This window comes from Lethenteron reissneri, chromosome 35 (assembly GCF_015708825.2).
Source record: "Lethenteron reissneri isolate LAM-NWPU_2019-01 chromosome 35, ASM1570882v1, whole genome shotgun sequence".
Classification (NCBI taxonomy): Eukaryota; Metazoa; Chordata; class Hyperoartia; order Petromyzontiformes; family Petromyzontidae; genus Lethenteron; species Lethenteron reissneri.
In genome coordinates this window covers 9,047,749-9,074,676 of record NC_083813.1, presented here as the reverse complement: position 1 = coordinate 9,074,676, position 26,928 = coordinate 9,047,749, and the positions used below count along the sequence as shown (strand labels likewise).

At 42.3% G+C, this 26,928-nt stretch overlaps 1 protein-coding gene across 1 annotated transcript; it reads right to left on the bottom strand.

Moving 5' to 3' along the window:
• Nucleotides 1-634: 634 nt before the first annotated feature.
• Nucleotides 635-26,570, bottom strand: LOC133350900 (eukaryotic translation initiation factor 2-alpha kinase 1-like). Its single transcript, XM_061565738.1, is given in 17 exon segments — nt 635-2,343; nt 2,345-2,500; nt 4,359-4,592; nt 6,798-6,892; nt 9,909-10,014; nt 10,626-10,732; nt 12,760-12,889; nt 13,185-13,770; nt 14,199-14,268; nt 15,759-15,858; nt 16,501-16,581; nt 17,360-17,459; nt 18,129-18,178; nt 19,369-19,460; nt 19,463-19,504; nt 22,919-23,089; nt 26,438-26,570. Coding segments are annotated over 17 exon segments (2,313 nt in total). The 5' UTR covers nt 26,550-26,570; the 3' UTR covers nt 635-2,262.
• Between the last annotated feature and the right edge of the window lie 358 nt (nt 26,571-26,928).

Sequence of the window (26,928 nt, the reverse complement as noted above, 5' to 3'; positions counted from 1 at the left end):
TTATATAGACACATTTAAATATTGTATTGGGCATCGGGGCATTTGCTTCCCGGGACTGGACCAGGTGTTCTTGTACATACTCCAGTCCTCGCGACCCACCATGTAATACTGCCTCTCCCATGTTGACAAATCTCCCTCATTCAAAAACTAATTCTCATCTCCCTCTGCACGCGTCTGACTGATTAGCACTTTCCACGTGCCGTACAGAGCCCTGATTACAATTAAGAAGCTTTTCATGTCACGTTGGACACATAAGAAATACTCGAGGTAGTTCATGTCGCTGATCGACACTCCCCACCCCTAAATTCCCATCTCCCACCCGAAAAATAACGTGCTTCTTTTGTGTGTCTATTTTGTCTGAAGCATGAAGACAATAACAAAAAATAAGCTACAAATCCATCAGGATTTGAATGCCTCTCACATTTCTGTGCTGTCAATGTTTAGTCAGCATGTCCTTGTTTGGTCAGAAACGCCACTATGCATGCAAACATTTGCTCGTTATTACACGGCCCCAGGTGCTCGCAGTCAGCAGGTTTGACCAATTATGGACGTTCCCATTCTCTTGGAAATGCTGGTATGAAATATCAAAAGCAACCTTTTTTTAATAAAAAAAATCGTACTCAGCAATTGCACAAAAAAATGCGTGTTTATTTTACAGTAAACACATAGTGGTAGCCCAGAGGTTGGCGCACGTAACTATGAACCAGGTGACCTTATCGATTCCTGGTGACCTTATCGATTCCTGGTGACCTTATCGATTGCTGGCGATGGCGAACATCAGTAGCAAGAGATACCTTAGGCCCCCATCTCAACCGACACTTGTGTGAAGTATGGTGAAAGTACCTACATTACTTAAAGATGTGGTGAGGCCTTCATCCAGTAAAAGAACAAAAAGCTGTGAATAATTACTTTTAAATAAACATATTGATATAAAAAGCAAACACTTAGAATGTTTGCGTGTACGCAGATGTTTCACATTTTGTAGATTTGGACTTTCTGAATCCAGTAAAGCCATAAATGAGCAGCTGTGAGGATGGAGATGAGTTTGAAGATCCCATATTCTCCGTTCCTGGTTCTGTTATAGTTTACAATACCGACCATAGCTCAGTCAGTCACACGAGGTAAGAGTGATGAATAACAAACAGCACTGCACCCCCCCCCGCCCCCCCAAAAATGGTTTCACATCTCCTCACTGCATAGCCTCATCAAGTGTCATAAAAGAAACATACATCGTACAAACCAAACATCCGTCAATAACAATATTTTTTAAATAACTTTCAGAAAATATATACAGTATTGCTATGCAGATTAAATGACGCAAAACAATGATCGAAAAGATAGCCATGCAGTTTTTTTTTCCAGTTTAAAACCCGATATGCACAACAATGGGCATATGATGGATTCGGCAATTATAATACATTCTGATGCTCACAATACAAGCATCGAATCATGCGTACTTGTGTTTATAATTTATATATGTAACAAGTAGTTTATAAATGTAACAAAAGCAAAACATTCGTAGACAATTTGCATGAATCATAATCGATTGTCACACGCATGAGCCTATGCATGTATCAGGAGTATACACATTCGTTTGAATAGTTGAATACATTCACATTGTGATAAGGTTGGGGATTTATGGTGCTCTATCATGTTCACATGTACAAGATTGAAAATTGTGAGGTTTCAAAAAAAAAATGAGCGTCAGATTGTAGCAGAGCAGCAATGCTACGAAGGTTAATGTTCTTAATTAAAGGTGCAATCCCGCAATTTATAGCTCATGCCACTGCTGGCATTATGCAGCCCCTCTAGGCTATTTGGCCTCCTCATCCATCCTGGCCCGACATTTTCGGTGACTACTCTTACTTTTACTCACAAGTCAGCTGCTGATCGACTGTGATGTACACATTTATACAGGTAGGAACAACAGTTCCACACTGCCCACCAGGGATTATTTGTCTGTCGTGCAACGCCCCTCCCAAGACATGTACGCTCCCGGATTGGTTGAAGTGCGTCACGTGACCGCGAGCTTTCTGTCGTGCACGAATGCGCTGTCCGACCAAATTCCTACCTGCCCACTCTGAAGGAACGTGTTGTTACTGTTGGGTGGATAGATATGGAGGGCATTTAAGAGACTGCTCATCGTTTCAACTGCCAAGTGGTTAATAGCCCTTTAAAGTTAAATGGTCCGTAGCTCGAATATAATGTGTCCCGGTTCATAAACACGCATACTCGTGCACGTGCTGCGGCAATAAAAGCTATTTATACAAATCCCAAATTAAACATTGCTTCTGAACTCGTTGTTGGTAGGTTTCTATCTGTTGTAGTTGTGTGTTTGTTGTTAAGATTTGAGGTTCTTTGCAAATATTAAACCATGCTTGAGCATGACAATGGACCTCTCTTGCCATCGGATGGTTTCTTCTCTATTCTGGAGCAGGGCTTTCAGGCGGGCCAACTCCTCGTCCTTCTGCGACAGCTGCCTCTGCAGGCTGACGATAACCTGAATGGATACAAAACATTAACAAAGGTCATTTGTTTTCTTAGTCTTAGCTGGGCGCTGGTGGCCCACGCCTCGAATCCAGCACTGTGGAGGCGAGGGTTGGTGGATGACACAAATCCTGAAAGTAACAATCCTACCTGACGACGATTGCTTGTGTTGCAGTCGAAACATCGTGAGAATTTTTATTTGTTTTATACTTTTTTAATTGTATTATTATTTCCCTTCTACGTGACTTTACCGAAAGAAACAAGAATATGAATCCATGCAGTCACGAAAGCTTTAAATCAAAATTGAATCCTACTGAGTTTTAAGGTCACAATCCCCTGGGGGGTTGTCACGATATGATAGTACAGCAAGTTGATACACTTGCATTGCTATTCCACTTGTATGCATTAGGGTTTTCTCTGGGTACTCTGGTTTCTTTCCACATGTACACAGTCTTGTTAATGGGGTTGGCTAAACGCCCTAATAAATATAGGGACGCAGAGCTTGGACAATTATTGGTGCCAGTTCTGGCTGGTTTCCCATGCCTCTCAAATCAATCTGCATTTTCTGTATTTCATTAATAAATAATGTTTATATATAGTAGAAGCTGGATATAACCAAACCTTATGTGAGGACAGTTCTCATATAAGCAACACATGCTTACTTTACACTTGTGGGGGCGAGGCGATGGGCAAACTAAACACACTTTGATCATAGCCGGTCTGGCCTTGCCAGAAGAAACAAGAAGATATTCAGCTTCAGCTTCTTGGTTCTTTCGGTAAAGTCACGTAGAAGGGAAGTAATAAAATAATACAAATAAAACATAATAAAATTCAGCTTCAGCTGGATTCGCATCCTTTTGTGCTCGTTGGGAAATCTCATCACACCGTTTACAATAAAAAAAACTATTGCATCCTTGTATCAGAAATTATTATGATGCTTATTTACCCAGGAAAGCTTCACTGAATCCGAAGGCATTTTCAGGAGGGTCCTACCAATGGTTTGCAGTAGAGGGAAATGTGACTGCGTGTCATCCCAGTTGAGTAATTTGCAGGTAATTTCTCAAAACTGTGATGTTTATGCCAATGCCAGATAAGTATGTTTTTTTATGGGACGAAACTAGAAAACCTGGGGAAGAACAGGCACAGTTCCATACAGAACAGTGCCCGAGTCGGGAATCAAACCCACAAACTTCTCACTGTGAGGCATTGTGCCCCAAAAATTACCAACATCGATGCCCAACCAGGTTTTTGACTCTTTGCACCAAACAATGGCATTAACTGCGTTTTACTTCAATAATGGGTATCGCTTGCATGGAGCCCACACGTCTACAACCTGGACAGCTTAAAGCCTCTGTCCTGCTGGTTTTTCATACTCTACACCACCTACTGTCTAACACCCTGTAATTTTGATGTGGATTTCAATGTGTAATTATTAACTAAAAATATGTTATATATTTTTTAAATACTGTCGAATGTGGAGAGAGATGTATGAAGGAGACACGTATGCTCGTCATGTTGTTATTTATATTCTCCACGATGACGCCAATATTGAAGAGACGTGTGTTTAGCAATGGTCTACGCAAACATTCACATACAATGTTTGGGACTGCATTGGCATAAATTTAGAAGCATCGACAAAAACACACACTTTTGTACGATCTTTAAAAGACCTCCTTAACAAAAAAATATGTAACGTAAGGCCTTCCTTCAAAAAGAAGAAAAATGGGCACTGTCGTAAGAGATAAGATTACTAGAAATGCGATACTCCTGACTGCACATTCCCAATAATGAACGTACACACACGCTGCTTGCGATTTACGACTATTGCGCAACGCAAAGCACTTCACAACGTAGAGCGAAGGGGTGCTTGCCTGGTCCTTGTTAACAATCAGGTCTGTGGTGAGGATGTCTTGCGGGGTAGGACGCGCGGCAGGGTCATCCTGAGTCAGGAGGCCAATGTACTTGGCCTGTTCGGGCCACTGTGCTGTGAAAGGGCCGGAGACAACTCCACCCCGAAGTTCCTGGATGGTCTTCACACGCTCCATCTCTGTCCCGAACGGTTGGAACAGCTCGAACAGCACGATCCCTACACTGTACATGTCCGACTGTCACACACACACACGCGGAACACAGTGGAGTGTTACTGCTGCGGAAAGACCTTACTCCACATGCCGGGAGCTGTTGAAGGAACTGAATTTGGCTCCCAGAGCGTGGGGCGAAACGTTAAGACATCATGCCGGACACAACGAGCGGCACAACCTGGGAAACACGTCAGAGCTACACAGTTGAATGTTTACGTGTCAGGAATATTGGCTGTATGCTGCTGATGAAGACTTTTTTTAATTTTCATAAAGGATAACTGCCTGAAATAGTGTTTCCCCATATAACTCTTCAGTTACATTAATGTTCTTAATAATGCACATGTAAAGCCCTTTTTGTCAATACACTGCTGTATGAGGGCCTCCACATGCCATGAACGTTTTATGGAGGTCATTTCACCTTACTTCACCACACGGTAACTGCAGGTAGGTGAAGGCGGGAAGAATAGGTGTGGGAGCACAGAAGTACAGTCCAACAATAGATGTTTCTGCACTGTAGTCCACTGCCCAACCTCTTTGTGCATGGTGGTGACTCATCCAACCACTATCCAGGTTCAAATCTGCTGAGCTTTGGGAAGCTGCGTTATGTATTTTATAGTTTTGCATCGAACCTGATGCAAAAAATCAGAGAGCGTTCTTTTTTAGAACATCTGACAGTGCACCAGCAATGGTTTAAGCAAGCCTAACTGCTGATGACATACTGAATGTCGAAACCGGTGAAGGTTTTTTTTTTTTATATTAAACCAATGCTGCCTGAAAAGCATCACTTCCAGAAGGCTGTGTGGTGAATGGGAATTGTAAAAATGTTTTTGTATATGTTGAACTTCTTTCGCACCATACGTGAAGAGATGGATATAAAGAGGCATATTGTCTGTAACGTGCCCCTTTCAGATGCGCTTCTGCGGCTGTCTGCAACGCTCTTCCTTCCAATATTAGGAAGCCACTGGAGCGATGCACTTTTAAATACAGATTTAAAACTAATTACTTTAGAACTGCTTTGTGTATTCAGTTTGTTGGCCTTCCCTAACACCTCCAATTACCACGGTTGGCCATGTACGGTGCAGAAGAAGTTAAACATACATATACTAATGAATATTTATTTAGTTGACTCTCAGATTATGACGAGATGTAGCCCATTCTGGGTGATATGGTTACAGGCCGTTTATAATGACACCACCATAAACGTATACGCATCGTGCAGAAGAACAGAATTTATTAATTTGAAGTGTAACTTTACTACAATATCTGCAGGTTATAGCCAGAACACATAACCATGGCAACTGTGACAAGAGAAGGTCAAGTGCCAATACAGGTAAAACACGGAGAAACATTTAAAAATGCACTTATCTTAACCATTCATGGTCCCATGCAAAAAACCCTGTTCTTCAACTATGGGTGTGCCCCCGAAAATGTTGTATGGCTTAGGCGATATACAAAATACAGAGATGTGCAAACATTGTTTTCCATTCAACTTTGCCGTGTGTGCCACAATGGTGAAATGCAAACACAAAGGTATTCTTTGCAGATGTTTTTTCAGCAAATGACCAAACTGAGCAGCTATACTGAGAAGCACGGCACACACAGTGGTTGGTATGCTCAATCCTATGGCCAGCAGCTTCTCTTCTCCAATATAACTCCGTGTATGGGCCCCACCAGATGCAAACACCAATTGCAAGAGCTAACAATCAAAATCTGAGCAATTAAAGTTACATCACAGTAGGTTAGCACAGCCAAAAAGTATGCAAATAAACATGCAGATATGAGTGCTTGGAATTACATTGAGGGAAGAGGAACGCGTCGATTCGAAACCATAGGGAGGTTAAATAAGTCGGTTTAGGCAAGATGATGGCTGATGATCAACAACAGTGATGGGAGGGGGCATCCAAGGAATTTAAAACATGCGAAGTACGTCCACCTGACTCAGCTTGTGTGCAGGTGCTCGGTGGACTGTTACTTCGTAAGATTGCAGGAGACAGCAGAGGCTTGTTTGAGGCCTACGTCTAAGCAGTGGATTGACTACAGCTAATGTTGTCCTTCCCCCCCGCACCTCCGATTAGCGCGGTTGGCTACGTACGGTGCGAAAGAAGTTCAACGTACCTAGATGTTGATGACGATGATAATTATGCGAGCACACGTAAAGAAATACTTGGGTCGGCTGTTGCCATTATCATCCCTGCTGATGAGAGAATGCGGAATGATGCTTTGCTCCACCTTAAAGTCGTAGTGGGAGCCCGACAGCTGCTCGGGAGCCGCGTACAGGGTAGTGCCCACGCCGGACGTGTGAGCGCTACTGGCAAATTCAGCACCTGTCAAGGCAGAGAAGTGCATTGTGTGTTAGGCGGGTAATAATCGCGTGACATCGAAATGTATCTCGCTCGCTATTAAGCTCTTATGTTACGGTCTGTTTTAGAGATGGGATCTTTTTTTGTGTTCAGGGCATTGGTGGTGTTGCGCACGAATAATGCTCAGCAGTTGGTGTCTTGCTGGTAATTTGAGTGGAGATTAAAGACTGAACAACTGGCTCCTAGTATGGCTCATTAAATCAATCGCTATCATGCTCAAATTACCAGTAAGAAGACACAATACGAGTGTGTTATAGCTTCATTCTTCAGATGCTACCTGAGAGGACAGAGCGGCTTGCCAATGCCACAGCATGATAATATCTTGAGGCAAAGAAAAATGTATTCTGTGCCAATTTCTGAGGTCTATAAACTCTGGAAACAGGTTAACATTGAAACAGAATAATAATAATAATAACAGGATTTTTTCCCTTTTTCTGGCAACAAAACTGAAACCTTTTTCCAAGGATTCATGTCTGCATTAACTACAATACTTGCAGTCGAAATGCAAACAAAAACATATTATGATAATATATGCATTGTCCTTGAAACTACAAAGGAAAGTCATCCCTTGGTGTGGACCAATCAGTTTCAAGGACAATGCATATATTATCATAGTGTTATTGTTTGCATTTCGACTGCAAGTATTGTGGTTAATGCAGACATAAATCCTTGTAAAAAGATTTCAGTTTTGTTACCAGAAAAAAGGGGGAAAAAATCCTATTATTACATTTTGGTACTGGCAAAGGAGGCTTAATGATATTGAAACAGAAGCCACGCCAAGCTATTCCACACTATTCGTGTACTCATCCGATTTTACTCTAAAGCAAGGTCAATGCTGAAGGAAGTGGGCTTGTCTTCTGCTCAATATATTTAAATATCACGAGCCCTTTTTGTTGCTTCGAATGCTAACCTATCCCATTCGTCATTAAGCCTTATTGTGTGATGTGCACAGGAATCATTGGGCTCAGGACAAGTTTTCAAACAACGTATACAAGAAACTGGACAGATTCCTCATGATTATGATGACGGCTGCCAATTGCAAAATAGGTATGCCAACAAATTGATATCGGTTTCTGCATCATCCGTCCAACTTCATATCTTAAATTACATTAAAGCACTGGAATAATTAGAACATGTTATTTTATTAGAACAGCAATAATTTAAATAAACATAAAATGTCGCATATTTCCACTCTTTTGAATATAACAGATCAGAATGAATATCTTATTTGAACAAAGATTAAGCTTTCACTACACTCATACAACACTATAGAGAGGATGACTCTTTAATTTTGCATCCATGTTTCATGGACATCGCTTACAACTGTCACACGAAAGTATGCATTACTCAATGCATTATTAACAAGAGGCATGAACGTCATACCTTTGCATGCATATTTAATGCACGTTTGTCTCTGCAACGCTATTAACCCGCTTAGAAATGTAGCATAGTCAAGAAATTACTTTTTGTGCAAAATCATGGCCTTTGCACGGTGAAATAATTAAGTTGACTGTTTCGCATGGCTCAGATAACAATAAATGCTTGGTCGGTTAAGGGAGGGCATGCGCGCACACTGGCTTATAATACACTGGCTGTGGCCGCAATACGGCACTCACACACACTGGCTTGGAACACACTGCCAGTGGCAACATTGCAGCACCCACACACACTGGCTTGGAACACACTGGCTGTGGCCACATTACAGCACGCACACACACTGGCTTGGAACGCACTGGCTGTGGCAACATTGCAGCACCCACACACACTGGCTTGGAACAAACTGGCTGTGGCCACATTACAGCACGCACACACACTGGCTTGGAACGCACTGGCTGTGGTCACAGTACGGCAAAAGTGCACATCAGTTGTTGACGCGTGCCATCTGCGTTCTCCAGGAAGCCTACTTGGGTGAAACGATTCGACAAATTCCCATTTCCACAAGCAAGGTAATATCCATGCGAGTTTGGCATGTGGGCAGCGCAACTCGTCATACTATCACAACTTGAAGGTGCGAGTACAAAAATAAATATTAAATATTAACATCACATCCCCACAGTCCAAAATGTGAATGTTCTCAACTAATTTTATAGGGTGCTCCAAAAATAATTCTAAATGAAAAAAAAAACTTAGAAGCAATGATAAACAAATTATGTTTCCAAATACAAAAAACTACTTTTCAATCCACGGCCGTGTTGATCGTGGAGGATGTTTGACCAGATATCACCATGCTGGTGAATGCAGTTTAGTAAACGAGAGGCCCGGGACTGGTTCAGCTATCACTTGCCACGAATATGAGCAGTGGCTAGGAATCAAAACACAGGTGTGGCTGGGTTCATAATGGAGTGCACAAACCACCGTGCCAACCCCTCTACCCTGTTAAAAAATAAAATGTTGGCATATTGTTTGTCTACCACATTCAGAACATTTATGACATCACCATTAAATGTATTGGATTGTATCTGAGCCTGCAGCTATGTGTGTGTGTGTTTTGGTACGACGCCATGATAATTAAATATTTCCATAAGAATTAAATATTTTATAATAGGGTTTTCCCCTTTTTCTGGCAACAAAACAGGTGTTAAGATGTTAAAACACCAAACTGAAATCTTTTACAAGGAATCATGTCTGCATTAACCACGATGCTTTGTGGTCAGAAAGCAAACAAAAAAACATACTCTGATAATATATGCATTGTCCTTGAAACTGATTGGTCCACACCAGAGACAGCTTTCTTTTGAGCCTCGTCTCAAATGGTGTTAGACCAGAGGACGCCTAATGGACTTGAAATATATTGTGAAAAGGCAAATAACCGGAACAATTTAAATCTGCATAAGCAATTTCTGTAAATGCTTACTAAACTTTTAAAACACTAGGAGAGACATTTCAACTTCTTTTCCGGAATGTACATTTACGCGAAGGAGGGAAAACAGCATAATACTACTAAGCAGGTGACTTCAGGTTTGTATTGCAAGAGGTTTACCGGCACGCATGAGCCTGGGGTCTTCATATACAATGTCCTGGCAAGCCAGCCCAAAGTCTCCAATGCGCACGTGGTGGTCCGGTCCATGGAGAAAAATATTCCTTGGCTATGAAGGAGAAAGCTTTTTGTTTACATCAGAGTCCCCAAAAGTGGTTAATTTTACAGACGCACACATGCTGCAGAATAGTTCAACTTAATAGATTCACAATGGGGGGGGACTATCACAAATACAGAGGAGCTGGATGAAATAAAAACCCTGCTAGGCAGTGGTACACATTGTAATAAAAGTGTCACGGGCGATCGAACACAAGTCCTCACCGCACACTCCCAACAGCAGCAATAACAACCAGCATTCGGCACTAAGCGGCGGTGACGTCACCACGGCACTTGTGCCAGACTAGGTGCACTTTGAGGCCACACGTTAGCACATTCACAATTGGTCTAATTTCGTTGTAACAGTCAGCCCTTCAAGATTGTATCGATTAAATACCCCAGCTCAAGTTTTACAATGTGTTGTGCATTCGTAATTACTATTTCAGTTCACGCAATAAGAGAGACGATACAATCTGGAAACTGTGAAGAATGCGATAAATGTTATTGATGCACGTCATGCCATTATGAAAACACAATGCGTTTGTAACAATGGATGATGTGCTCATGCAGCTGTAGAAGACAGGCAGATTTTGCAAAGAGGATAATGCAGAGTGTTTGTCAAACCTTGAGGTCACGGTGCATGATACCCCTCGAGTGGATGTAATGAACTCCCTCCAGCAGTTGCTGAAACATTCGAGTGGTCTGCTTCCCATCCACCAGTGCATATCGCCCTGTCCATTGCCAAAACAAAGAGTGAATGGTACACGTGCTCGTGATTAGGACGACTGGCCTGTAACAACAAGGATACAGAAGGCTGCAGAAATCAAACTTTCCTTTAACACTAAAAAAAAAACTCATCAATTATATATGCAGATGTGTCACTATATAGTAGTAATCACCATCATCATCCATGTTCAATCCACTAATGAAGCTCTCCCAGATCTGCTACCATCCCTCACGGTTCTGCGATGCCATAATGGTAATCAGTAGAACCTCGGAGATCGAACGCACCAGAACTCAAACAAATAGGTGTTCGAACGATATTTCCGAACATTTTTTGCCCTGGAAACTGAACGAAATTCGGAGGTCGAACGGGCAATCGCGACTTGAAAGAACCTGTACGGCTGAGACGCGTATGCCCAGCGTGCGTGACGCTTGCCCAGACAAAGGTTTTACTACCTCCTCCTCACCACCTTCCACTCAAACCATCAACTATCCTTACTACAGGTAAATTGAAGTTCAATGTTCATTTATTAAATTTATTCCATATATTTATTCACTTATTCCATTTATTGTGTTTCTTGTTTTTTTGTATGATTTTATGCATGTAATAACTGTAAACTTCGTGTAAAAATGCTTTATAATGAGATATTTCTCGTGTCTGGAACCAATTAATGTCATTACATTCATTCTTATGGAGAAAATTAATTCGGTGTTGGAACAAATCGGTGTTCAAATGGCCTTCTGGAACGAATTAAGTTCGATCTCCAGGGTACCACTGTATATAATATATGTATAGTACTGTATGTTAAACATTTATGTTGTGCCCTTTGTCAATGCACTGCTGGATGAAGGTCTTCCCACATTGGGTTGTTTGGTCACACATCACCATGTTGCTCAGTGCAGATTGAATGGTAGCCAGAAATGTTAATTAATATATTTTTAATAATTGTGTGCTTCCTCTAACCTGTAAAAGAAAATGCTAGTTGATTTTGTATTGAATTATAAAAAATATTGAAGAAAAAATTGCCTGTTATTTGGAAATGACAATATTATATTTGGTAAAAAATATACTCAGTGTCAGCTAATGTATAAGGAGCTGTATGGGTTGTTGTATTGAGGGACCATGAAAGATGGTGACAACTTAGGAAGGCCTTCAATCAGCAGCGGACAGAGCATGCCTTGTTATAATGATTGTTAGGGGTAGCACATATTCTATGGGGTAGCACATTTTGCCTCATTTTAAATTAAATTCATTGTCACGATTCAGCGTCAGTGTTCGATTCAAGAATAATTATTTGAAGAAAAAACTGTATTAAACGTTGTGGCCTCTAGTAGCTGGGAGTGAGTTATGTAATCCCATTATACGTGACATTCCAAATCAAAGACTTTGAACCTTGCACAAGCAATTTGATGCATGTTATAATGAGCTACAGGAATTTATGTTAATTTATGCATCACTTGACCTCTAACTGCAAGTGTTTGAGAAGCTTTTGTAAGTTACAGTAATAATGTTCATATATATGGCTGTGTGGATACAAATAGGCTAAAATGTGCTAAACGTTTAACCTCAAACCATTTACAAAAAGGTTAATATTTCTACTATTCATGAAAGGGGTCCCCATGATTAATCCCAAGAGATGAAATCTGTCTGCATAGCTCGATGTATACATTTAAGATATATACACAGAGACATGCTTTCAGAAGGAGGGTTAACTCCACACTGGTTTGGGTGGTCTGGCTCTTAAACGACATCCAAGACAATTATTTTACCAACTGAGAGAATTGAAAGCCAAACAAAAAGAGTCATTCACGTCTTATTTATACAATTCAATTTATACTCTGGTTTAAAGCTAAACAGCAGCTGTAATAATCACGTCTTATTCTCGGATATGAGGAATTATATAATAAGAACTTTTTATTACAAATCATAAAATGCCCTGCAAATTCATAACACGTTAACAGGACCACAAGGCGGTTTAGCAATCCTTCATTGCTGTAATTACTAATAGTGCCACGGGGTAATGCAGAAACTTGCCAGAAAGGGCAGTGGCGCCCTCTGCTGAGTCCTGGAAACGCTCACAAAGGGCATTCCGATCCATGAGCCACTCTTTGAGGGACCTTTCACACAGCTGCATCTGGATGTACAGGACGAGGTGAAGGTCCCTCTGCAAACGAGATTGGGCTTTAAAACCTCCATCACGGCCACAGAGTAAAACCATCGCATTGAGCTTTTAAATGTTTGCTTCATTCGTGGTATAAGATAATTAAAGATATATTTCATGGATAGTGACATGCTGAATATTCACACGAAGTAGCTGAAACGAGCCTAACAACCATTGTATTAAGTAGTACACGAGTAAATCAGACCCTATATTATCCATATTTACATGAAATAGTCTCAATTAGTGTTATTAGTCTTATTAGTATAACACCAATAAATGCGCGCGAGTGCATGTTTACCTTCATACAAGCCATCTCTCGCCACGAACTCCCATCTTTGCTGTCAGACCCTGGAGTCCAACTGGTGTTGCTATTTTCAGATTGCTCACTACTACTCTCAGAAAGTTCATTATTACTCCCAACAAGCTTGCTGTTGCTCTCATACAACTCCTTTCTGAGGTTTGTGGGTTTGCCATTGCTCCCAGAATGCTCGTTTTTTCTCCCAGAACGCTCGTTTTTGTTTTTACCATTCTTATTGCTGCCGTTGTTGTCGTGGCTCTCACTGTTTAAGCCATCATGGGCCTGGACCAGAGAAGGCACGTGACATGAAGAAAATCTACCAGGTGGACACCAGCCAACATTTCTCTGGCAACCTGCCTCTGCACTTGGCAGGCTGCGAGATGCCAGCAGCTCAACACAGTTTTGATTTAGGTCCTTATGGTTCAGGGTCTCTTTATTCTCTACTTGCTTCACATGCTCGGGTGGATGTTGCAGAGTTGGATCAGGTGCAATTGCTGGTGGTGTATCCGTGGTCTGTTTCTCTGAGGATTGAGAGGCACTCTGGAAGATAATGCTATCGGAGCTGGCGTTCATTATCTTTGCTTCACTGCAACAAGAATACACAAAATGAATGCCATTTAACACAGATTAACGTGATATAAAACACTACACGTTTTGTAACTACTACACTACGCAATTAAAATATAATTTCACGGACAAACAAAAACAAAATTTCGAGGAAAAGTAAGTTGAACTACACATTTTGTTACAGTTTTTGTTTAAATCAGACATTAATTGTGTTATGACTCTTGCATATTTTTTGCAAGCGTGCTGTATAACCCACGTTTGTGTTTTCGGTATGTATGGCATGTCATTCAAAATGTCCGACGTTTTACACCACATGCTAGGAGCTGGAAAAGCTCGCAGCATTTGGGAGCGAAATATCCAACATCATGGCGAAGGGCACGCTGTGCAACCCGAAAACACATCGGAGAGCTTTTGCTTGTTCGTGTTCAGGTTTAACCACGTGCTTACCTCTCAGTGGCTGAGTCCAATGGACCACTCACAGCCATAACACAAGCGGACGACGATGCAGTGAGACAGCCTTCAAACCATACAAAAGGAAACCCTCTCAGTGTTAAAAATTCCCAACAAAAGTCAATGTGATTAGCCACAATGTCAACATATGACAATGATGATTTTTATCTTCAATAAAAAGTGCACATTACACAATTATAATTAGTGTTGATCGTAACGTTATGTTGTTGTTTTTCTCGCACCTTCTGTTTATAGGTGGCATTGTGTCACCACTTTAGAAGGGTTTAGCCTGAGATCAATCAATTAAATTTTTGGTCTGCGTTTTGGGCAACTGAGAAAATTGGAGACGTCTTCTGGCGTTGCTTGGCACAAAGGGCAGCAGTTTGGGGCTGTGTGGGTCGATTCGATTTTGGTTAATCGGCTGGCATGGAGCAGTAACCTGAACGGAGTTGAGCCAGTTTTGTGCGAGTTGCCCGGGTCAGGGATTTTTCGTCGTCTGCTGTGGGTGGGGGCCAACCCCCTAGCATGACATTGGGGGCTTGTAGGCATTCAGGCAGTGTATGGTGGCAGCGGTGTGCAAGTGGTTAAACATTTATTTGGTGGTGCTATTTGGTGGAAGAGCGTTTAAAGTAGATTGCACGTTGGCAGAGCTGAAGGAAAGCAAGGTGGATTTTATTTTCCTAGCAGGTGCAGGGGCTTTGAGTAGCTTTGTGGAAGGATGCGTTGTCGAGTGGCATGAAGCCAGATATTGTAGACGTTAATTATAGTGAGCCTAGATGGGATTTGATAAGGACGCTTAAGACTTCTGTGGTGATATCAGAAGGAAGCATTGGGAATTTAATTTCTTCAAATTGAATGCTGTTATGGATGAGGAAAGCTAGACCGCCACCAGCTGTTGGTCGGTCTCGACGGAGGAAAGTAAAAAAATTTAAGTTGGGCGGGCGAGAAGTGTATTTTAATTTTGCTTCTTGGATAGCGCCTATATTAATGGAGTTTTGTTGTAGGAAGGTGCTGAGTTCAAGATATTTGTTGTTGATGCTGTTGATGTTTAGTTGAAGGATTCGGAGGTCGTTTTTGTTGTGGATGTTTTGTTGTGGTTGAAACGGTGGTTGCGATGGATGAGGTAGTGGTGCTAGTGTGGTTGTGCAAGGTGGAGTTGTTGGAGTGGATGATGTACAATATTTGCAGAACCAGCCGGAATTTGAACTGGGGATGCGGGCTAAAGTAGCGCAGCGTTTGTGGTACCAAGCTTTACAACTGTTGCATTGGATAGAATTTGCATTGACGTTCTTGCCGCAGCAGCCACAAGGGAAAAACGGGCCTCAATTCAATTCGACGTCCCCAGCAATAATGAGAAGCCAGCTCCAGTATGCCGGGAGGCCTGGGCTGGCTGGAAAAAAAAAACAGGAAAGTGCGAGGGGTGATGTTGCCATTCGCAAGTGCTTTCGTAGTACTTGGTCTCTCCACTTCAAACAAGCGGCAACACTGGAGAGGTAACGTTATGTCTTCAGGATGGTCGGCTTTTACTGTTTCTCCAGTCAATATCATGTCAAGTACCTGCTAGAGTAGGAGGTTGGAGCAACTCCAACCATGCGCCGTGGTAGCCCACAATGCTCAGGTGCTGCAGTCCGGCCAGCAGCTTTACCTCCCGCAGCACCTAACACACAGCGTCGAGTTTGAAAACTGCTGCAAAATTACCTATTTTGCATTCTACACCCGAGTCGTTCTGGACTCGTGCCGAACCAGCCCGGTGCAGCTCAGGAGGCACAAGTTTTATTGCTTTTATTGCAGATGCCGAACAGTGACAATTATGTCACATGCAAATAACGGGAGAAGTCACATGCAAATGACGTGCTGATCCTATGTCCTCACACTTTTATGACTGATGTTACATGCAATAGACCCGTTATTAGCCCCACCCCTGGCCCTGTTTGGCCCCCCGAGTCAGATTCAGATGTCTTGTGAGGCCAGGATATGATGGTTTAGCGCTGGCACGGTATGGCTAATCGCCAGTGGAAAACAACCTGCACCGTAACGGCCCCATCCATGATGGCTCGGCTGTGCCAGAAGAAAATGGACACAAAAGAATGTTGGCCCTTGCATTCGTTTTCACAAGCAACTACAACTTTAACTGCAAGGAAGGTAACATGGTTTTGAAACCGGGATTCACGAAATGCAACTCAAGAATAAATCATTATATTCACCAAAAATGTTTCTTAATGCAACATTAACATAAAGTTAGGACAGCCCCTAAAACGTTAGATGGTTTGACGTGAGATTTGTGTTGATGAGGAATAACCTTTTTGCAAATACTTTCGCCGGATCCCTTGATGAGCACCTTTTTGACAGCGTACAGCTGTCTATCCAACTTGTTGCGCACCTAGGCCACCGCACACAAAGGCATGTTCAGCAATTAATGCAAACGCCAATTTGAGCTTGCAGTTAAATCCTTGGGTTTCGAAAAAACATTGGCAAACATTCGTGATATTCTTTGGGTCTTTTGGGAAAGCCACGTAGATAGAAAAAGAATAAAAATATAGCGGTTAGAGCTATATTTTTTCACCTGATGACGATTGCTTGTACTGCGATCGAAACGTCGTGATATTTTTTATTATTTTTCTATCTACGTGGCTTTACCGAAAGACCCAAAGAAAATGAATTCCTGCAGTCACGAAAGCTTTAAGTCAAAACATGTGCGACCCAAACACCACCTTCTGGCAGGACTTGAAGAAAGTACAACTGTCTAGATCATGCTACAGGCATACAAGTAGTCATACAACGCTGGCCCAGATGTGAATCAATTAGGGAGTTTTACGACAATGAATGTGTGCCTGGTAGCACAACGAAGTGGGGAGTGGGAGGGTAGTGGTATCTGCACAATCTGCTCTGAATAAAGCGACTGTCAGTGGATTCCTAGCCACAACTAACATTAGTGTTGAATGGTATCTGGATCGGTCATGCCCCCCACCCACGCTCCCCCCCTTCCCGATGCCCCCCTTCGCCAACTCACGCAAAAATCAGGTGGTGAATTTGGTTAAACGTCTTGCGAGATTGATACGGCATGGGGAAGCCATCGTTACGGAGAGTCGTAAATTACTATTTATATTAACAAATGATTATGAAACATTAATTGTGGATGGTGTGGGATCAATGCATACCTTGAAGACCTGGCCATAGCCCCCGCGACCAAGCCGGCAAACCTCTTCAAACTCGCTCAAGTAACGCGATGTGTGCGTGTGGAAAGCTTGCTCTTTCTGCCTGCAACAATTGTCGGTCACAAGTTAAGCATGTGTGGAGTGTGTAGCACGCAGGCCCGGCACGTCCTGCTATCATCTCATGTTTATGATCCTTAGAAAAGGGAAAGATGCCATTACACCACCAAATCGATTTCATAATTTAATTTAATTATTCCACACGCTTGGAGTACCAGAGCTGTTTTGGAAAGGACATTCTTAGTGCAAGGCAAATTACATTTTTATCAATTATTCAATAAACAATAATAAGCCATTCCCGATGTTGTCTGAACAAGCATGGGCTTGGAATTTTGTGCATGAATGTAATTATATTTAATGAATTGAACAATATGAATAGGAATTAAAAAGTCATATGTGTCTATATCAGCACAAATCTGCTGGCCTATTGTAAAAGCAGAACAGCCAGACAGTGCGGGTGCCAATAAGCCAAATTATTAATACAAGTGTTTTTTTTTACAAAACGTTGACCTCATTTACATGAACTATATATCATAAGCACTCAAATGACTCCTCGAACAATGAAACCTGGAGCTGTTTAGGCGGAATTAGCCAAATAAACATACCAATTAGTCACTTACATCAATGCCTGATATATAATCGGTATATAATGTTAGCAAACAACAGAACTGTACAAAACATAACTAATTCATAACTACATTCTCCCTAATAATACCTGGAGGGTAGCGCCAATGGGCGTGGACAGTCTTCAGGAAAGAGAGACAGCTGTGAAAAGACACGCGAACATTTTATTTGTAAGTAGTACTAATCACATACCTGCATTTCCCATAAATATGCTAAATTCCTCTTGATATGCAAATTCTTTTGTCAAGGCGCCCTTTCCCCCCCTTCCAACCCAGCTTAAATATACGCTCCAAGCATGGTGCTGTTTCATTCAGACGCTGTCGCCTCGACAGACCTGGTTTTCACCTGAAGACGGCTGCTTGCGTTGTGGCCGAAACGTCGTGAGAATTATTTTATTATGTTTATTTTTATAATTTTATTACTTCCCTTCTACGTGACTTTACCGAAAGAACCAAGAAGATGAATCCCTGCAGTCACGAAAGCTTTAAATCGAAATTTTATTTGTTCACTAAGCGTCACGACACAGACATCGGGACACATGCAGATGGGCAGTCGACCAATGCCTGCGCCAATTTTGCTCAACAGTGAACACAGTCGATGGCAATATAAAAAATATACAGAGCGTAATGATATACAAGAGTCGCAATATTATCACGTTATCAGTGCAATTTAATATCCAACTGTGAAACCATTCTGTTAAAAGCACGACAATCACTTAAATAAGGTGGGTGATTTAGCCTGTATAATAAACTGGTGATGCAATTACAAAGACTTCACACAAAAACTACAATAGAATTACTGTAAAATACATTTTATTTCACAGCCTCTACACATCACCCACCAATCTCAATAAGCTCATTGAATCTCTGTGCACTTTCCCTCTATAAGATGCGAAGCCATCGTTTTCACAATCCAGTATTCAATCGCCTGATGAGAAAAAAGTAAGGGCATCATGAGGATTCCATGGGGTATCCTACCAATGGATCACCATGTACATTTATTGCACATTATTGTTCTCACTGGGGCCGTGCTATCAAAAAAGACTTGCAATAATGTTGTTTCTTAATAAGCATGAATACTGAAATAAAGTGCAAATGAAAGCTGCAGAGAAGTGGTTTCCAACCTTTCTGAACCTGCAGGCCACCCTCGACCCTCAAATAAAAATGTGGTGGACCACCACAAAAGCAACGACATATTTATCAATTACAACGACTCTTTGATCATAGTATCTGCGAGAGTTCTACGGACCACTTCCCTCAACCTGTGTGGCCCAACAGTGGTCCACGTAACCACAGGTTGGGAACCACCAGCGTAGAGGATGCTAAAAGTACCTCGGTGTGCAGGTGGCTGGATCCGGAGCGCAGCAGGTCACACAAAGCCTTGCTGTACTGATTCCGCACCGTGGCAAATTCATCGCAGAAGATGATGGCGAGACCAGCTTCAGTTGGATTAGGTGTGCACCAATGGCTGTTGGCATGCATAGGAACATAATTTAATACGTTGAAGGACCTTCACATGCCATCACATCTCGAAGAGCATGCAAAAGGCTTAATATGTGAACTAAATTGCCACAGAACTACAAATGCAACGTGATATTACTCAACAAAGAAACATGGAAATAAACAGCAATATTGCTTCTGTGAACAGGTGTCTTTTATACAGGTAACAAGCTGAGATTAGGAGCACTCCCTTTAAGAGTGTGCTCCTAATCTCAGCTCGTTACCTGTATAAAAGACACCTGGGAGCCAGAAATCTTTCTGATTGAGAGGGGGTCAAATACTTATTTCCCTCATTAAAATTCAAATCAATTTATAACATTTTTGACATGCGTTTTTCTGGATTTTGTTGTTGTTATTCTATCTCTCACTGTTCAAATAAACCTACCATTAAAATGATAGACTGATCATTTTTTTGTCAGTGGGCAAACGTACAAAATCAGCAGGGGATCAAATACTTATTTCCAAAACTGGAAAATGTCCTAGTAAAGTCATCTACGCAGAAATGTTTTTTTCTGTTCGTATTTCAATCGTACATTTCAAATTTTCACAATTAGAATTGCTGGCAGAGGGTGCTTGTAAACATAACAATTCCGCAGCTTCACAGTTATTACAAACATGCCATACAAGGGTCAATTTTGTGCCACTGGGTGTTTGTTGATGGTATTGATATTCCTGTCTTGTAAATATAAAAATAATTAGCAATAGTTAACAATTATTTATCTTCCAGTATCTGCCAGTGAAATGGGATTGCCCTATAATGTTTACCGAGTTTCTCTATTTTATATATATGGAGTTTATAAATGTTTTATGCAGACGCAGATATTCACGGTTTGTACATGGTGTCGTAATTCGCAGCTCTGTATTATGTTTTCAGATTGCAATTTTTCATCCAGTGAAATGACGCAGAAGCATTCTTGTGTCTAGACTACCCATCCGGCAATATCTTATTGATGGCAAATTTTGACATCGGAAATACACTGATGCACATCTCATTGAAATTGATCTTCACAGATTCCTTCCCTTGAATTGTCGTGCTTTGCAAATTTTGTGACATAGCTCAGATTGTGGTGCATTGTTCTGTGCCAGATGCACCAAAGGGACGATGGATGGGGCCATGTACTGTCAAATCTTGGGTGAGAACCTCCTTCCCTCAGCCAGGGCATTGAAAATGGGTTGTGGATGGGTATTCCAGCATGACAATGACCCAAAACACAGGGCCAAGGCAACAAAGGAGTGGCTCAAGAAGAAGCACATTAAGGTCCTGGAGTGGCCTAGCCAGTCTCCAGACCTTAATCTCATAGAAAATCTGTGGAGGGAGCTGAAGGTTCGAGTTGTCAAACTTCAGCCTCGAAACCTTAATGACTTGGAGAAGATCTGCGAAGAGGAGTGGGACAAAATCCCTCCTGAGATGTGTGCAAACCTGGTGGCCAACTGCAAGAAACGTCTGACCTCTGTGATTGCCAACAAGGGTTTTGACACCAAGTACTAAGTCATGTTTTGCAGAGGGGTCAAATACTTATTTTCCTCATTAAAATGCAAATTAATTAATAACATTTTTGACATGCGTTTTTCTGGATTTTGTTGTTGTTATTCTGTCTCTCACTGTTCAAATAAACCTACCATTAAAATTATAAACTGATCATTTCTTTGTCAGTGGGCAAACGTACAAAATCAGCAGGGGATCAAATACTGTTTTCCCTCACTGTATGAGTTTTAAACCGATTCCTGGAATTAAATGCTATCAATATAACTTTATTAAATTAAAGACTCATAATGAGTAATTCTATTCTAATCTGCGCATGGAAATATGTTCAGGAGCTAAACGCCATTGTAGAGGTTTTCTAGCCACGAGAGAGATGCACGAGAGAGTTTGTGTTTTTTTGCTATTCCTCCTTTAAATGAGATCAGACAACAGTGGTTTAGTGTGGTCTACGATTTGGGTTGCATGAGATGCGGTTGATGGTCACACCAGTTTCTACGACGAATGTCAAAGCCAGGAGGTGTGATGCTTAGATCACGAATTACATGTTTATTCTGGATGTTCACTTTGCTCCACTCTGCTTGCCAGCATTATTCCGGATCTGGGTAAGATTCAAGGATGTTTGACAGCACGATCTCAGCAGGGGTTCGGGAGTTGAGTACAATGATGAGGTTTTGGTTGATGGCAAGGTTATTGCCAAGAAAACGTGTAAACTCCTTTGCAGTTTGCATGTCTCTGCACATATTCGGTGGCAGAATGTTAGCCAGAACAGGGGGCCCGAGGATTGGTGTCGGTTTCAGTGTTCCGGTTAAATGCGCATTGCTTTATTCAAGCAGTTTTGAGCATGAGCTCCCGGACCAGGCTGGCGCACAGCGACTCTGCCACTGAATCGATCAGTTAGAGTTGCTTCAAGTAATTTCTGCAAGTATCTGTAGAAGGATGATTTTTTATTTGGTATTTTCACAGATCTGTTTAAGGCTTATGTCCGTGATCATCCTTAGATATCTTGGAGTGGGGTCATAGCACACTGGGCTACGACAGAAGAACACATCAAGGGTGGCATCTATAAGTGTTTTTTTTGGGTTAGATCGAGTAAATATGTGTCGTTAAACCCACCACCACCCGACACAGCCAATGAGTAAGATTTGTCACGTAAAAAAAACATGCTAATTCGTTATGAGTACAGCACACCGGTGTGTTGGAGAGTAAACCCACAACATTGTAAACCCACAACATTGCAAATGTGTTAAACTGAAGGGTGGCATCTGATGCACGACCGTTCAAGTGGTGGATTTGATCGGAGTCTAAGATGCGTCCAATAAAGTTAGATCAGCGTTTAAGAGTATTCGCAATCTTCTCCAGGTTTGTGCTCTGTGCAGCAAGGGCTATGTCATGAACTTGCGAGATGATGTACGTGACGTGTCACTGATATATATCTTAAATAATTATAGGTAATCGAGCCTTGAGCGAGGCCATTGTGTTCATTATTCTATTGCGAGTAATGAAAAAAAATACCGTAAAATAAGTAACAAAAATATCTCTTAATAAGCCAACATTGGTAATAATATGAAGAATTATAATAATATAAATTCGAAAACATACTTCATATGCGAATTGACTTTGGGTTTTTTAAATGCCAATATTTAGAGCATTAATGGACATGTGTTACTGCTGTTTTTTTCTAAGCAACAGGTTGAGGTCTAATCATTTTCCTAATAATCTCACCAAGCTTCATTCTTCCGTCCCGAGACCAATTGCAGTAAAATCAACACAAGTGACATGTTAGCTGTGTTATGTAAATGTAAACTCAGTTAAACTAAGTGCTGCAATTCAATATGAAATGTCTTGTGTCGCTTAACCGTGTTCCACTCTTGTTAAGTCTCGACGGACGGGGCTACGTACCGTGGAAGAGCGCCTGCTTGTTTATGGGATCTCGCTCATACAATGAGCATAGGTGCTCCAGCAGCGTGACCAACAGCAGCTGGTTGGACACAGAGTGACGGAGTCCGCGTGGACTCAGGGCGCCATCCTCGACTGGCCCCGCCGGGGCCTCCGTCATCGGGCAGTCCGAATCTGCACCGTGCAATACATGAGCAAGAGATGGCACGAGGGTTATCACGGTTCCTCTGTGTAACATATGGAGGCATGCTTTTAAAATATTCAATCGCATGTTGAAAATATACGAAGCGGGTCATTATAATGGATCACCTTGTATTCAGAAATTAATATACGATTAATAAAAGGTGCATCTTATATTCGAGCATGTTATCGGCGACTGCGAATGAAACACGTGCTTGTAATTTAACAAAGGCATTTTTGCAGCATATCACGTGTTACCGATACACACAGCCAAGTGCCATGCAGTACGCGAGTTGATCATTTTCGGTCGACTGATGAGTTACCAAACTGGGTTATACTGACCCAGTGCCATGAAAAGGTTGTCCCAGACAGTTCTAGCCTTAGTTATGTAGAAAAAAAGATATGCTCATTACGTACTCATAAGAATTGGCGATATTCACAGGTGGTACAGTGGGAAGGAGGAAAGCAAGAACGTTGTATAATGTTCTGGAATATTAACAAACATTCAAATTAGGATTACAATACTGATATATTTTTGGCAGTCTAATTAGTGGGAGGAAAGCAGGAATTTTGTATGATGTTCTGTAATATCTACAAAACATTCAAATTAAGATTACAATAGAATACTGATAACTCTATTGCCAGTTGAATTATGTAGATCTTAATCAATTATAGTTTCTTAAGTAAAAAAAAGCATATTGCATGTAAAAAAAGTAACAGGACACCTACAGCCACTAGAGCCCGCTACATGCATCACAATGTTAAAAAAGTATTTCACGAACTGAATCGACACAGGTACAATTACTAACATCATTGGGACGAGTGTATCACAACAATAAGATACACCACCTATTATTATGGCAGAACAAAAACAACCGCTCGTGGCATACTAGGTGTACTTTGTGGCACAGCACACACACACACAACACCTCACACTCAGGGCACAGCACACACATCCAGCAAAGCACACTAGGAGATGACGCCCTTTCTGCAAATCAAACCCGGATATTATTCGCAGTCAGCTTAGGTCTACCAAAGCGTAGCAACTCCACTGTAACAACGGTAAACACAATTGCCACCCAGGTGCTGGTACGAATTCGATTCCTGACAACAGAACACAGGTGTGTTCAACAGATGTATTCTGGAGATCTGTGGACGTCTGTGAAAAAAAGAGCTTCGTAGCTGATCGGATATCTTCGGTCAAAATAAAAAATAACCCGTAAAAACAAAGTTTTTCACTATAAATCCTTTATATGCGTGGCGGCTAGAGTCCTCTCGTCCTCTGGCTTGAGATGGCTGCCACCTATGGGTCAGATGATTGCCTGCCACCATTAAGCAATTGGTAATTAAATATAATTGATTTTTTCCTAAAAAGTGTAAAATTGTGGAAAAAAAATTCACGAAAATAAATTGTCACGCACAACGAGTCTGTGTGCAAAATATCAGCTCGATTGGATCACGGGAAGTGGGTAAAAAAACGACCGAAAGATTTGCACGGTCGTAAGCGCGCAAGCAAGCAAGCAAGTGAACTTAATATAAAGGATTAAAAAAAGATTCTGATTCTGAGATGTCAGTCAGCGGAATGTACGGGAAGCAACTATAACCAGCATTCAGGACACATCACACAGCGTGCACGTCACAACACGCAGTGCCAACACCGAGGACGCAGCATCCTGTACAGAGCACCCACTCCAGGCAAAACAGAGTCATGATAATTGGTTTTTTACCCTTCTATCTGGCAACAAAACTGACACCTTTTTACAAGGAGTCATGTTTGCATAGACCGCAATACCTGCAGTCATAATGCAAACAAAAGACATAACTCTGATAATGTGCACATTATCAGAGTTATGTCAGTGGACAGAGTTATGACAGTGCACATTATCAGAGTTGTGTCTTTTGTTTGTATTATGACTGCAGGTATTGCGGTCTATGCAAACATGACTCCTTGTAAAAAGGTGTCCGTTTTGTTGCCAGATAGAAGGGTAACAAACCAATTATCATATTTTTACTGGCAAATGAGGTTCCCATAGCGTAAAAAAACAGAGTCATGTTTATCTTCACTGGAGAAATCCGATAAGCTATAAAGCGCTGTTGTCACAGGCGTCCACTAGGGGCGGGCCAGAACGTTACAACAACAACACGACAAGAGTGCACAGGGTCAAATCGCTTAAAATATATACAAGTAAAACTAAAAACTATGTTTTACCTTACTCTTTGGTTCTTTCGGTAAAGTCACGTAGAAAGTAAACAGAGTACGACGTTTCGATTGCAGCACAAGCAACCGTCGAAAGCAACCGTGGAAACGTCGTTACTCTATTACAGTATTTCTATGTGACTTTACAGAAAGAAACAAAGAGTAATTCCTGCAGTCACGAAAGCTTCAATTTATGTTTTACCTTGCCAGGTAAAGTCCACTGAGCTATTGGCTTGTTTTTCAGAAGCGACCAGGCCACAAATGATAGCTCAACAAAGTGGCTCATCGTGTGGAAATGTGGAGCATCACACAGGGGCCAAGACCACAAGCACGCAGCACCAATCACACAGCACACCCACGATACAGCACACACACAGCACACTCAGAACACACAAGACACAGTACACACAGCACACACACACAGCACATACCCAGGACACACAAGACACAGTACACACAGCACACACACACAGCACATACCCACACCCACGACACAGCACACCCAGGACACACAAGACAGCACACCCACGACAAAGCACACACACAGTACACTCAGAACACAGCACACTCAGAACACAGCACACACAGTACACACAGCACGCACAGTACACACAGCACACACACAGCACACAGCGTACACACAGCACACAGAGTACACACAGCACACACAGTACACTCAGAACACAGCACACACAGTACACACAGCACACACACAGTACACACAGCACACACACAGTACACCAGACAGCACACACACAGCACACACAAGACAGCACACCCACGACAAAGCACACACACAGCACATCCAGGACACACACAGTACACCAGACACAGCACACACACACAGCACACACACAGCACGCACAAGACAGCACACCCACGACACAGTACACACTCAGCACACCCACGACACAGCACACCCAGGACACACCAGACACATCACGCCCACGACACACAGCACACACTCAGCACACACAATGACACACACACAGCACACCCAGGACACCCACAACCAAGCAAAGCCAGCGGCAGAACCAGTCCTACGAGTTGCCTACGGGGCTCGACGAACAGGCGTGGGGGACACGGGGCCCAGCACTCTCTCAACGACACAAGGGGCAGTGGTGGTTCCCCGCAGCACAACCCACCATCGAAGCGTTGTATCTCCTCGCCATGTCCCGCCTTGAATTCAATGCTGGCCTTGCCTAAGACGCCGGCTAGCGAGTCCGCCATGCGAGCGGCCAGTTGTGGTGACGTCATCGCGAACAGCTGTGAACTCGGCGTTGCATCATCGGCGGCGCGGTGACGTCATCGCGCAAGAGGACTTCGCCGCGGGTGTGACGTCAGCGACGCGATGACGTCACGCAGCCACGCGCTGGGGGCGGGGGGCATGTGGTTGTGACGACAGAGTGATGACGCGGCACACGTGTTTCGCAACGGGGTGGCTGAGAGAGGGGGATTAGGCAAGAACGAAAGCCCTCGATGCTAAAATGTTGATATGGAAATGTAATCCGATCTTTATTCCATAGCTGTCAACCCCTGATCAGTGCCCTACCTTATTACAGACCAACTCAGACCTTATTGGTCATCCCGTGGCCTTATACATCTCAACGTTCATCATCAAAAGTCCCATTACGAG